Raw genomic sequence first — 14,596 nt, forward strand, 5'->3', positions numbered from 1 at the left:
TAGTCGACATGAGGGTGAGTAGATAATGAGTGAAATTTCAATTTTGGGTGAACTATCCCTTTAACCAGCATTAGGACTCTGGAGCTGTTTAATTAAAAATGTAGCAGAGTTTAGCAAAAAGTCCTGTGTAGTTCCTCTTTAACATGCAACATCATGAAACTCACTCACAGCCTTTTTCCTTTCACTGAGCTGTTTATTTAAAAGTCAACATCCTGAGTAGGAACCAACAGACACAGACAGAGGAGAGGGGGGGGGGGGGACAGGAAGTGCTGCGACACACAGACTGTAGAAAACGAGGGAGGGGTCCGTCAGCAGCGAGGCTTCTCCTCCTCGGCGCCGGTCTTATTGATGAAGAGGCGTTTGAGGAAGAGGAGCTGCAGGTACCCGGAGGTGACGATGAGGAGGCTGAGCGCCGTCGACCACCAGCTGACGTACTGGGAGTTGGACTGGAGCAGGAAGTGGTCGGCGCCGCGCTTCATCCGGCCGAAGTTGTAGTGGCGGAACATGTGGAAGACGTGGTTCTCCACTTTGTGAGTCGCATCCTGTGTCCATTCACAAACACACAAACAAGACACACTTATGATGTCACTGTTGTCCCTATTTAAATATAGGATAGTTCAACATTTTGGCAAATTGGCCCATTGCCATAATCCCTATAGTCATAGCAGTAGGTTTGTTACCTTTAATTGTCGGTGCAAGCTGTTTTTAGAACAGCGGAGCAGAGCGGCGAGCTGCTCAGAGCTACGCTACGGAGGCTCATGGGATTTCTTGGTTTCCCTCATCAAACTCATCAAATGCACAATCCAACAACTCCACAACGCTCTGGTGGACAAGTTGTGACCTGCACATTCACCACGCTATGAGATAATAACACAACGTTACCAGACAGAGTTGTTTTAGAGGGAAATTAAAGCAAAACCGCTGATGCACGTTGCCTTCAGGGACAGTTTTTCATCAAGCAGTCTCTGCATTTCCCTCTAAAACAACTCTGTCTGGTAATGTTGTGTTATTATCTCATAGCGTGGTGAATGTGCAGGTCACAACTTGTCCACCAGAGCGTTTTGGAGTTGTTGGATTGTGTATTTGATGAGTTTGATGAGGGAAACCAAGAAATCCCATGAGCCTCCATAGCGTAGCTCTGAGCAGCTCGCGGCTCTGCTCCGCTGTTCTAAAAATAGCTTGCACCGACAATTAAAGGTAACGAACCTACTGCTATGACTATAGGGATTATGGCAATGGGCCAATTTGCCAAAATGTTAAACTATCCCTTTAACCCAATAAAACTGGTGTAACTCAGAAAGGTGTTTTACCTCGATGATGCTCAGCGTGTTGTTCAGGTCTTTGCCCACTTCCTCTTTCTTCTTCTTCTGCTCCTCTTTGCTGGCGCCGGCGTCCTGGTAGCCGTCGTAGTAAACTCCGAAGCTGAGGGAAACCTGCATGGTGCCGAAGTGGTTGTGGAAGTTGCTGAAACACATCTGGTGGAAACCTGGAGGGAAACAACACAGTACGACTCACTGACTGACTGACGCCCCCATGTGGTGAAACTGAGTCACTGCAGCCACAAGTTATTACATAATTAGGAAATATGAAAACAATGGATCGAGAAAATATTTACATTGTGATGAGAGACTTAAAGGGATAGTTCACCCAAAATTGAAATTTCACTCATTATCTACTCACCCTCATGTCGACTAAGGGCTGGGAGAAGTTTCAGAGTCCTCCGTGGCTTCTCTGAGTTACAGGGGGTCTCGGTGTAGCAGTGCATGTCCATATGACGGTTGCAAATGGATACCAACCGTCTTCGTAACAAAAAGACACACCATAAAACATCCAAATACCTCCATGCTGCTCGTATGTAATGTCCGTCTTGTACTGAAGCCCCGAAATGCGAAATTGTCCCGAAAGAAACTAAATAAGTCTATATTTCAAGCTTGTTTGTAGCGGAAGCTTTAGCGTAGCTCCTTTTCCCTCCTCTTCCCAGTTCGTCCAAATTTGACGAACCGGGAAGAGGAGCTTCGAGAAGCTTCCGCTACAAAACAAGCTTGAAAAATAGACTTATTTAATTTTTTTCAGGAAAATTTCGCATTTCGGTAGCCTGACAAGCCAGACTATATCATTAAAATGTATAGTCTGGAAACGACCGGTAGACCTCGGCTCAATCCAGGGGGCGGGATGAAGGCTGTCTTTCAAACTGCCTCTGCACGCAATAGGGTAGCGCTACGACCGATCAGAGCAAAGAGCAGGATGACGTTAGCCTGACAAGCCAATTAAAATGTATGTCGCCATCGCGTTAAGCCCAACGACTCTCTAAACAGATAGAGCGCTGTGATTGGTGAACACAATCGGTGTTCGAGACTCAAAAAGTTCCTATGGCTCGTTTCTAGACCCACCTACGGAGCAAATATTTTTGCTGCCGCTAGGGTGCGACTAGATTTCTAGGCTAGCATTTCGGGGCTTCAATACAAGACGATTACATACGAGCAGCATGGAGGTATTTGGATGTTTTTTGGTGTGTCTTTTTGTTACGAAGACAGTTGGTATCCATTTGCAACCGTTATATGGACATGCACTGCTACGCCGAGACCCCCTGTAACTCAGAGAAGCCACGGAGGACTCTGAAACTTCTCCCAGCCCTTAGTCGACTGACGTACACAGTGAACTATCCCTTTAAAAGGTAAAATTACCAATTCTAACAGGAAAGGTTTCCAGGGGACATTAAAAAGCGATGGACTCGGCTGAGACTTGCACTTGTTCAATGGTTTTTTGACTTTTGCAGAAAAGTATTGAGCAACAAGTGCATCTTAATGTACTGTAGGTTATTGGCTGCAGCCGTTACTTCAACTTATTTTATGCCACTTTTTTTGTTGTAGACGTTGTTGTTTGTTGATGTTTTTCTTCTTCTACTTCCATTTCTTCTTTGCTTGGATGTAGGTACTATCTAATTTGTGAATTAATTCTTTGTAACAAGGGGTAGACAAGATAAGTTCACTTCTTTCTGCCCCCTTTCATTCAAGAGTTACAGTATTGTCATTTTTTTTAATGAGTTTTATTTTTATTTATTTGTTTTTATGCTCGATAAATTAATGAAATAAATAAATAAACTAAACTAAACTAATTATGGTGTATATTATTATTACAGATGGGTTATTTCCTTTTTTGTGTCCCTTGGAAACACTTTCTGTGTATTTGGTTGTTTTATCTAAATGTAAAAAAAAAAAAATCAATGAAGCTTTTATTTTTGTGACAAACAGGAAGTGGGAAATAAAACTGCATCAGTCTGTCGCACCTGTTTCCTCGGCCTCAAAGTTGATCTGACCCGTCGCATCGTCGATCGTCGACAACAGCAGACCGCTGGGAGCGTTGACGGAGACGGACAGGTGTCTGTCATGGCCGACTCCCGTCACCCACTGGACCTACGGACAGGAAACAGGAAACAAATGCGGACAAACATGAATCATGTGACTTAAAGGGATAGTTCACCCTAGAATGATATTTCGCTCATTATCTACTCACCCTCATGTTGACTAAGGGCTGGAAGAAGTTTCAGAGTCCTCCGTCCCTTCTCTGAGTTACAGGGGGTCTTGGCGTAGCAGTGCATTTCAATGCAACGGTTGCAAAGGGACACCAGAGCTCTTCGTAAAAAAACACACACAAAAAAACATCCAAATACCTCCATGATGCTCGTATGTAATGTCCGTCTTGTGCTGAAGCCCCAAATTGCGTAATTGTCCCGAAAAAAATTAAATAAGTCCACATTCCAAGCATGTTTGTAGCATTAGCTCCTAGTGTCTGTTCTTCCGCTGCCAGCGCGCATGCGCAAGGTTCTGGCTCGTACAAATACGGCTCAGCAAAGAAATGCAGCTCGTCCTCGACATCAAAATCTTCAGCCATGGCTAAAATATGTTTTAACCTGTTGCCATTCCGGGCCGTCGGGGGGGTTTTAATCAGGGAGGTGTCATAGAGGATGTCACCAGTCACTTGAAATAGTCATGCCACATATCGTTGGAAAGCTAAAACTCTTGTGATTAAAGATATGCCGACCATTCCTAAATATAATCATCACAGCAACACTCGAATCAGACTATAAACATGCTAACAAAGTTCGTAAAAAGCCGATATAACTCACGATTTGTGTCAGGGCAGGCTCAGGATCACAGGGTTTCCCCACAAACTTGGTGTCGTTACATTCAGAAAAGTCCAGTAAATCCAATCCAGTAAAGTATTTAGTCCAAAACACACGGTTGTACCGGTAGATAACCTCATCCCGCTGCTGCATCTTATGAAATTACGCATTGTATATCCAGTAAATCCGTTTATTTCTCCTCATAAGTCCGGCGTTTACATGAAAACAATGTTTATTTCACTTTACAAAATGGCGCTGCCCTCTGACCTTTCGATTGACAGCTCACTCGACCAATCACAAGCTCCCTCTCTCCGGCTGCCGCCTGCAATAGCGAATGAGTGGCTGTGTCTCATGAGGAACATCCCCTCCGACAGCGCTGAATGGCTTCAGCCAGTAGAAACAGATCCCGATGACAACTGTAGCATTGAATAGCCAATGAAATTACGAAACGAACGATGTGCTGCATTCACGGTCCCTGGGAAAAGGCAGCACCGCCATTTTCATGCGTAACTTTGCAAAAGCTGCACTTTGGCGCATGTATTGTTTGTCAATAGCCATGTTTCCATCCAAAGTGATTCGAATTACTGGGAAATGCGCATTAAAAGAAATTCGAATCATGTGTGTTTCCATCTACGGACTTTGCACCCCCCCCCTCCCGGCCGGCCGGCCGGACTGACGGTCTGATTTGAACACATTAGCGCGATTTAGCGCATATGTTTATTACCGTCATAACGCGACCCGTGTGTGTGTGTGTGTGTGTGTGGGAGAGAGAGAGAGAGAGAGAGAGTTGCGCCGCCCCATACTTTATTAATGATAAACGCTGGATTCGCTGGTTGATAAGTTTGGTTTTTACTGAGGAGGAACTATGAAGAACTGTGCAGTAATCACATATGAAGGTGTGTGGGGGCTTTTATTTTGCCGTGGCGATGCGCCACAATTAATTAATTGTTGTGTGACAGCGGAAACCCTGATGTTGTCTTGTGAGTGAACTGCAAACACGGGAGCAGATGGGGTGAAAGTGCGCTACGTCACACTTGATTCGCATACAGCTGTTTCCATCCCATTCGAATCAACCAAAACCCGGCCATAGCGAGCGTATTTCATTTTGTGCGAATCAGAGGATTTTAATGCGAATCACGGCGTTTCCATCATCATTTTCCGATGCGATACATCTCGATGCGCATCTAAACAGCTGATGGAAACGCACCTAATGGCAACTTTAGGAAAACGCCTAGATATACACTTAGAAAAACATGTGTAAAATACTCATTTTTAGCAGGATTGTTATCAAATTTGAACTGGGGCCAGGTAAGGCTTCATGCTGTAGTCCCATTGTGTTTTCCAGCTAAAATTCTCAGCTACACTCATCTTCAGGCATCTGATTGCAACAAAAAAATTCAGGCGAGAATAAAAACATTCTAATTCAGTGTGCTCCCACTTAGATTACTCAATGATAGTAGCACTTATAGTGATTATTTCAGTTTGGGGAAAAACTTCAGAGTGATACCTTTCAAAAGAGACCAAGCCCATCCATATTCTCCAAACAGTTCAAGAACAGCATTCAATTTACTTTGGGTACGCCTTGGATAGGCGAATATTACAGAACTTATAGGAGTGACAAGAGGCCAAAATTGCACGAAAAAGTGTTGTCCCGGTGCAAGGCAGGCTATTACGGACTGCTTCTAGTCCTTCGCCGGGGTAAACAAGGAAGCGAGTCGGTCTCAGTGCGAACCTTGCGCATGCGCGCTGGCAGCGGAAGAGCCGGGACAACAGACACTAGGAGCTAATGCTACAAACATGCTTGGAATATAGACTTATTTAATTTTTTTCGGGACAATTACGCAATTTGGGGCTTCAGCACAAGACGGACATTACATACGAGCATCATGGAGGTATTTCGATGTTTTTTTGTGTGTGTTTTTTTACGAAGAGCTCTGGTGTCCCTTTACAACCGTTGCATTGAAATGCACTGCTACGCCAAGACCCCCTGTAACTCAGAGAAGGGACGGTGGACTCTGAAACTTCTTCCAGCCCTTAGTCGACATGAGGGTGAGTAGATAATGAGCGAAATATCATTCTAGGGTGAACTATCCCTTTAAATTTTCCCAAATTTTGATCCATGTGAAGATCTTTAAAAAAAAACATCTCAGTGTAGTTTTCCATCCTCACTCTGGAGCTCTAGTAACAACAGGTCGGTCTGAGCCAATCAGAAGAGAGGAGGCTCTGAGCCTTTCGTCTTCTGATTGGCTGACTGTTTCTGAGTGATCCCAATAAAAACAGAGCAGATTTCTGAATAAAAGAGTCAGAAACTGAAATCCTGTAAAATGTCGGATGGTGGGCGGGGTTTTAGGGACTGCTTTCGTTGTGACATCACAAAGTCACAGGAAGTCCTCACAGCTGGTTTAGAGCTGTACTGTATGGAGCTTTAATATAAATACTTTACCATATGTAAATGACTGCATACTGAGAAACTGATGATGTACAAAAAACAATTCATTATTATTTTCAGAAACGTACTATATATTGTACAACATAAAAAGCTACTACTATATTAAAAATATCTGTTCAAAAAAGGTCTGGAAACCTACGTATTTTCAACACAAAGAAAGTGAATTCTGTCTCAACGTGTTTCTCTGAGTGCGATGTGATTATAGATCACAGATTATTATGGATGGTAAAAACATTTTCCTGGTTACCATGAAGGTCAGGTAGAATCTCTCTCCTCGATGAGCGAAGTGCCAGAAACACTCGAGCCCGGACGCAGGAAGCACCACGGAGAAGTCGTACTGGTCTGCGCCCCAGAACAGCTCCTGGTCCGTGATGTTGGGGTGGGGGTCCGTCAGCGGCCCGCCAAGGACCGGACCCCCGAGGAAAACCAGAACCAGAGACAGGCAGAGAAACCTCGACGGCATGTCTGATGAAAATGAATGGTGTGAAGAGTGTGTGTGTGTGTGTGTGTGAAGGTAAAGATCAGAAATGATTAACCGGCACCAGAACTTGTCGGTGGGAAAACTGAGCGGCTTCACAGGTGGAGAGAAATAACATCCAGACCTCAGATCAGCTCTCTTTCTGTTCCTGAACTCTTTTTATGTTTGTAGTCTGCAGCTTTAAACTGCAGCTTTTGAATTTCGTTAATACCTCGGTATTAATGACAATAAAGGTATTCAATTCAATTCACAGGTTCTGGTTCTGTAGTAAAACGCCTCCAAATGTCATTAAGATTTGTCAAAAAAAAGTCTGAACAAACCTTTACAGTAGCTCAGACATCAACTGACCTACGTATCCTGAACGCCTCATGTGACAACTACTGTATAAGCAGATGATTCATTTTGCAGACATGCCTTAAACGCCTCTTTTCATAGACAATATGATTTACAAATGTTCCTTAAAAGCCTCACAAGAATGGAGTTGCACTGTATGCTTGATTTTATGGGTCTGTGTATCCTTATTTTTTCTCATTTTCCATTTTCCATTTGCTTATTTAGTTTTCCTGTTTAGTTTTTTTGGACCTTGATGGATGAGAACCTTGGTGGGTGGGGTATTTGAAGTTCGTGTTGTATGTTTATGTCTGTATAACTTAATCAAAATGTCAATAAACATATGTTTAAAAAGAACAAACACAAGAAGACAAAGAGGCACTGCAGTTTACGGATGTCCCCTAAATGCCCCATGTTAAACAACATAGACTAATAATGGTTGGTGCTATAGATTACATTAGTCCCCTGAACGCCTCACATGGATGCACTGCAATGTACACATTTCCATTTAGGGGACAAAAGTGAGACTTTTAGAGGACGCTACTTCTGGTTCTGGTTCTGTAGTAAAACGCCTCCAAATGTCATTAAGATTTGTCAAAAAAAAGTCTGAACAAACCTTTACAGTAGCTCAGACATCAACTGACCTACATACTGTACCTGAACGCCTCATGTGACGACTATCAGCAGATGCTACATTTTGCAGAGATCCCTTAAACGCCTCTTTTCATAGACAATATGATTTACAAATGTTCCTTAAAAGCCTCACAAGAAGACAAATGTGCAAATGTGAGGCACTTCAATTTACAGATGTCCCCTAAACGCCTCTTTTTTTGAAATAGACAATACGATTTAGAAATGTTCCTTAAAAGCCTCACAAGAAGACAAATGTGCAAATGTGAGGCACTGCATTTTACAGATGTCCCCTAAACGCCTCTTTTCATAGACAGTGCGATTTACAAAAGTTCCTTAAAAGCCTCACAAGAAGACAAGTAGGAGACACTGCAGTTTACAGATGTCCGCTAAACGCTCCATGGTAGACAGCATGGGCTATTGGTAGGTGCTATAGATTACATTAGTCGCCTGAACGCCTCACATGGATGCACTGAAATGTACACATTTCCATTTAGGAGACAAAAGTGAGACTTTTAGAGGACGCTACAGCTTACGTATGACCCCTAAACGCCTCATATTGACTATAGATGCGATACTACGATACGTATGTCCCTTAAACGCATCAAATGAAGACACCCCGTAGACGCTACAGTTTACAGATGTCCCCTGAACACATCATGTGAAAAGTTTTGTTAGACAGTTTAACATAATAGACTATTGGTAGATGCTATACATTATGCTAGTCCCCTGAACGTCTCACATGAACGCACTGTAATTTACAATGTCTATTTAGGGGACAAATGTAGACGCTAAAGCTTACGTATATCCCCTCAACGCCTCATATTGATTATGGGTAAACACTATACTTTACGCATGTCCCTTAAACGCCTCACATGAAGATTAAAGGTCCCCTAAATGTCTAAACATCGATGATAACTCTTACATGTGTTCCCTAAACACCCGTAAAGATAGTGTCACCTGAACGCCTCACACTGCAATTTTGTTTAGAAAAAAACACCATTGATAAAAAATAAAAACCAAAACGAGCCATAATTAAAATCGTCTGTTTATTGTGGGTTATCTGGGTGTGAATTAAATAAGGCACATTCACATCATCTTCAACATCTAAACCAGGAAATGAAAACAGGTACAAAAATAACTGGACTGAACCTCTGCGTGGGGGTTGACATCGTTTCAGACGTAGTAACAGGTGGAGTTATTATTCTAACACTTATACAGTACTGGACTCTTTTACTTCATCGTGGTGAGATATACTACTAGTCTTTAAGTTAAGGTTATAGATCTACTCTAGGCGTCAAAGGTCAAGGCTGCTGGGTTCCTCTCACTCATTAACTTCCATTCACAAAATCAGATCATCAGTGTGAATTAGTTTTAGACGTTTTCATTTCACAGAGACTTGAAACTCATTTCAGGTGAGAACAAACCAGCATCAACACTGGACTTATTGATAAAAAAAAAGCTGATTTATCCTAGTTTTAGTCTTTTTGAAGCAATAATAGAGTTTTAATCCTTTAGTTTTGTTTTGTTGTCATCATGTGACTTCACACATCTCAATATAAATCCACACAAAACTAGAAAAAACTCACATTCAATGATCTCTCAGCCTGTATTCAGAAACTGAGCGTTAAAACCCGTCAGGACTTCCTGTCACTTTGTGATGTCACAACGAAGCCCCGCCCACGACATCTTCATCCAACACTTTGCAGGATTTGGTTTCTCTGAGTGTTTTATTCTGAAATCTGCTCTATTTTTTATTAGATCACTATGAAAACAGTCAGCCAATCAGAATAGAGACTCAGAGCCTCCTCCTCTCTTCTGATTGGCTGACACCGACCTGTTGCTAATAGAGCTCCAGAGAGAAGCTGAGAGAGGATGTTTTGGTTTTTAAAACTACTTTAAACCAACAAACACCAAAGAAAACTATAAAATATGTAACTTTTAATAATGAACAGATTTTTTTCTCTGTTATTTTTCTCCATATGAACTCATTCATACGTGATTAACGACCTGCAGCAAGTTTCAAGTCTCAGTTGAAGTTGATTTTGAAGACATGAACCATGATTAACGGATTAAATCAATATGAAACCTTGATGATGTGATTTGGAGAAACAGTTGTCAATGATTGATCGATCGATTGATTGATTGATTATTTTTAACTCCATTGCAGCAGCAGCAGCAGCAGCGACCGACGTTCAGGAGAAGCTGAAACTCTCTGAACACAACGAACGAACCAGCTTCATAAATAAAATAAAAAATCAAAGTCGTCCTGTTTTAAAAACCTGCCGAGTTCAAGTCCAAAACAAACAGAGAGAGAGAGGAGCTTCAGTCTTAGTGGCAAAAAATAAAAACATGAGCAACAACAACAACAACAACAACATTCGAACGTTAGGAAACTAAAGTCAGTCAGTTTGCAGTTTCCCTTTTTGTTTTGTCTTGTCTGTGAAGGCCAGAAGAAGAAAGTGCTTCAAACTCAGGTGAGAGGAGGAGGAGGAAGAGGAGGAGGAGGAGGAGGATGAGGAGGAGGAAGAGGAAAAGGAGGAGGAAAAGGGAGATGAAAGAGGAGGAGGAGGAAAAGGAGGAGGAGAAAGAGGAAGAGGAGGGAGTAGGAGGAGGAAATGGAAGAGGAGGAGGAAGGCCCAATTCCAATCCGACCCCTCACGGACTCACTGACTTAGAGGCGCGTTCACGGGAAGTCCGTGAGTGTGTGAGGGCTGTTCCGTTGTCAGATCATCAAGTCAGTGAGTCAGTGAATGAGCCCTTTCTGCCCCCTTACCGTAAGTCAGCACCGATGCTGACTTTGGGTAGGGGAATTACCCACAGTTCATAGCGTTGTGAAGTCAAACACATGAGATGCCGTCGGAACGCGAGTGTAAAAAAAAAAAAAAAGAAAAGTAAATTAACACACGTGGACAGAGAGAGCTCCACTGTCTCTTTACTGTTAATGGACAGGAGCCAAAAAAAAGAAAGAAAGAAAAAAAAGAAGCAGTTTACTGTCAGTGTTAACGTACAGTTTGTGATTATTGATGATGATTTGATCAGATCTGATCCGGGAACATTTTGTTTTGAGTCTGTCCCCCTCACACACCTTGTGCGCGTTGAAAGTACGGTAAATTATCGGCCCAAGACCGGAGTCAACAACAGTTTGTTGTCAAGGTAACGTGCCGTGAGAGTGTGTAAGTGCTGTTCCATTCATATTTACAGCATCTGGACCCTCACAGACTCTCACACTCTGTCACTTAGAGCTGACGTCACTTTAGTCAGTGAGGGTTCAGGGCCTGAGTCTTTAGGGAACGGATTGGAATTGGGGGGAAGAGGAGTAGGAGGAGGAAGAGAAAGAGGAGGAGGAAGAAGAGAAGGAAAAGGGAGATGAAGAGGAGGAGGAAAAGGAAAAGGAGGAGGAAGAGGAGGATAGTAAAGTTATTTTCCTCGTCTCCGTCGCTCGGAGCAGAAACACGTCGTTTGTGTCGATAAATAAAAACAGTTGAGTTTTCTCACTTTTTTTCTTTTTTCTTTTGGCGAACGTTAAAATTCATCGTCTACTTCCTGTTTCCACCCTGCGCCCGTCTGATTGGCCGCCGTGTGGACGGGGTTGGAGTTCCCGTCCTTGGCGTCCGTCGCCGTCGCCGACGACAACGACAACGACAACGGCGACGACTCGGTGTCGTTGCGGTCACGCGGCCCGTTCCCGTCGCCGGGCGACTCGTCGGACTCAGCGGAGTGAAGGTTGGTGAAGTCGTGCGTCGTCGTGGGCGGAGCTTCAGACGAGTCGTCGGCGTCCGTCGAGTCGTCGGTGGGCGGGGAGAGCGTGTCGTTGGTTTCGGGGAGTGTGTCCGAAGCAGTGGCGTGTTGTTGTTGTTGTTGCTGTGGCGACGGCGGCGGCAGCAGACGCTCCGGCGCCCGTTCTCCAGAGTCCAGCGTGTGGCAGCGCCCGAGCGGCCGCTCTCGGAGCCGCGGGCCGGCGTCCAGACCGCTCACCTCCACCGTCTCCCCGCGCCGCAGCCGCCGCCGCTCCACTGAACCCTGCAGAGGAACAAACACACACAAAGACTCAGAGAAGCATTGCATTAAAGGGATATTCCGGCAAATGTAACCCCTGCTCTAACGCACCGTCAGACCCAGTAGAGCCCCTCCCTATAGAGATCCAGTTTGCTGACTGCAAACTTCTCCAGGGTCTCTGCAGGTTTCACCAGCTCAAATTTAAGACTTTTTAAGACCTTTTTAAGACCATTATGGATGAAATTTAAGACCTATCATGACAAATAAAAAACGTACAAAAGAAATGCGGAGTCACAAAACTAGAAATTGATTGCAATATATAAGTTGCGTGTTAGGCTTGTTTGTAGTTGAAAATACATTCAATAAAGCACAATGAAGTGTCGCAGGAGCATCTAAAGTAAACTATTTGGGGGCACAAAAAGAAATTGGGGAGTGAAATTAAAAATGTTTATGTAACACATTATTTATTTAATTCACTGGCAACCAACAGGCTGATGGCTTTAAACCTTGAATAATGTTAAGGGTCACACGTGACCCATTTTTACATTGGAGAACAGTAAAAACACCAACACTTCACCTTTGGCCTGAAATGTGATGACTTCTAAATGTGACCCAGAATAGACAAACATGGAAATATTTCAACTTCTTTGATCAACAGACACGAGCCACAACCTGTTCTGACCAACACAATATTTGACACATGAAGTAAATAAATTGGCTTTTGGTCACCCCTATATATTATGGTATTAAATAATGCTTGAATAAATGTGTACTACCGTATTTGTCGCACCTGAGTATTAGTCGCATCTGCCTAAAAATACGTCATGAAGAGGAAAAAAACATATATAAGTCGCACCGGTTTATAAGTCGCATTTATTTTTCAAACATTTAATTAATAGCCGGGTGTCATATAATGACCAGGCTTTGTTTAAAGGCCGGCACCTATAGCGCGCGCTGCTGTTATGCATGCGCGTTTCTCTGTGGTGTGTAGCCTATGCGTGTGTGAGGATGCGGAGATGAATGAAGGCGATCGTCCCAAGGGATTTTTTTAAGACTTGAACACAATAATTCAACAAATTTAAGACATTTTAAGGCCTAAAATTTAGATTTTCAAATTTTAGACTTTTTAAGACCCCGCGGATACCCTGTTCTCTAGTTGTAGCGACTTAAACACAGACGGTATTACTGTTACGATCTGCTCTGTGTTTTTAGATTAGCATATTACTATTGTGATGTTGTGTCATACACTTTTTTTTTTTTAAGTATATATTTTTGGCGTTTTTGCCTTTATTTGATAGCACATAGTGAGATAGACAGGAAAGGGGGAGGCAGAGAGAGGGGGAATGACATGCAGGAAAGGTCTGCCCGACGCAGGATTCGAACCGGGGACGCCTGCGTTGAGGACTGTAGCCTCTACATGGGGCGGCCGCCTTAACCACTGCGCCACGCACCGCCCCATGCACTTGGTATTATCTCATACTGTTGATAACATGCCCTATGTGTTTTTAGTATAGCCGCCTATGGACTGGCGTTGAAAAGTAGCACATGTGCTAAACACACCCAAGCAAAGCATCTGGTCTGTCCACTGGAACAGTCTCTGTGTAGTTGTGATGATGTCCATATCAAATAAAATAAACATAACATAACAGATAGAAAAACACTGCTGTCTAATGGAGCCACGAGCCAACCGCCATCAAAAAAGCCGCTCATAGCCACAAATAATACTCAGAACTAGGGCTGCCCCCGACCCTGGTCAACCAATAGTCATCACTTATGGCGATTAGTTGACTAATCTCCATAGTCTGTCATAGTCACACTTGATTAATAGTTAACGGTCTCAAAACCAGTCGCTGCCGCTGGCTTTCTTTTTCCTTTTTTTTTTTGCCCGCGGTCGGGTTGTGAATAAATGCGTCTGGCCATGCTGAGATTCAACAAGCCGGTCTGGGTTTACTGTTATTACAGGCCGTATGCCCGTTTATCACCAATAAACACAGTAGATGAGGAGGGTAAGTGACTGAGCTAGACCCGCTGATCGTTGAAAACAGCAGTGATACGTGCTTTCACGTCGGAGTCTCCAAACCAGAAATGTCTGTAACAACATTGGAAAAAACACCTGCCATGTAAAAAAAAAAAAAAAAAAAAACTGACAGCAAGTGAGTGTCACGCCTTCCTGTATCTGGCCCCTCAAATTAAAAGCCCTGTCTTGCATATACAGTTCAGTCATATTGATAATTTTGACAAGACAAAGCTCCAAATGTTTTTTTTTTTTCCTGTGGCCAATCGACCAATGAAATTTTGGTCGACTATTTGGGGGCAGCCCTACTCAAAACAGCACCAAACTTCATCAACTGTAAAAAATAGAGTCCCAGCCCATAATACAAGGCATCAAACACCTGTTAGCTTTGCCTGGTTTCTATAGAAATGTATGTGTATATGTAGCAGACGCTACATTTTGCAGACATCCTGTAAACGCCTCTTTTCGTAGACAACATGGTTTACAAAATGTTCCTTGAAAGCCTCACATGAAGACAAGTGGGAGACGCTGCAGTTTACAGACGGCCCCTAAACACCTCGTATGAAGAGTTTT

The 14,596-nt window shown here is 43.3% G+C and overlaps 2 protein-coding genes across 3 annotated transcripts in view; both read right to left on the reverse strand.

Annotated features, from left to right (window-relative positions):
- Positions 1-254: 254 nt before the first annotated feature.
- Positions 255-7,075, reverse strand: LOC146986408 (transmembrane emp24 domain-containing protein 6-like). Its single transcript, XM_085780180.1, has 4 exons — positions 6,820-7,075; positions 3,287-3,413; positions 1,311-1,486; positions 255-542 (listed from the first exon to the last, which is right to left on the reverse strand). Exons 1-4 carry the CDS (start codon positions 7,033-7,035, stop codon positions 309-311), a joined length of 753 nt encoding a protein of 250 aa, XP_085636306.1. The 5' UTR covers positions 7,036-7,075; the 3' UTR covers positions 255-308.
- Positions 7,076-11,520: 4,445 nt separating this feature from the next.
- Positions 11,521-14,596, reverse strand: part of ankrd27 (ankyrin repeat domain 27 (VPS9 domain)) — a 68,617-nt gene continuing 65,541 nt past the window's right edge. For both annotated transcript variants that reach the window (XM_085780182.1, XM_085780181.1), the window contains exon 28: positions 11,521-12,033. In XM_085780182.1, the coding sequence (XP_085636308.1) occupies positions 11,536-12,033 (498 nt within the window). In that variant the 3' untranslated portion in view covers positions 11,521-11,535. The remainder of the gene's footprint in view (positions 12,034-14,596) is intronic.

Source organism: Trachurus japonicus, chromosome 6 (assembly GCF_045865225.1).
Source record: "Trachurus japonicus isolate A0001 chromosome 6, Traja_1.0".
Lineage (NCBI taxonomy): Eukaryota > Metazoa > Chordata > Actinopteri > Carangiformes > Carangidae > Trachurus > Trachurus japonicus.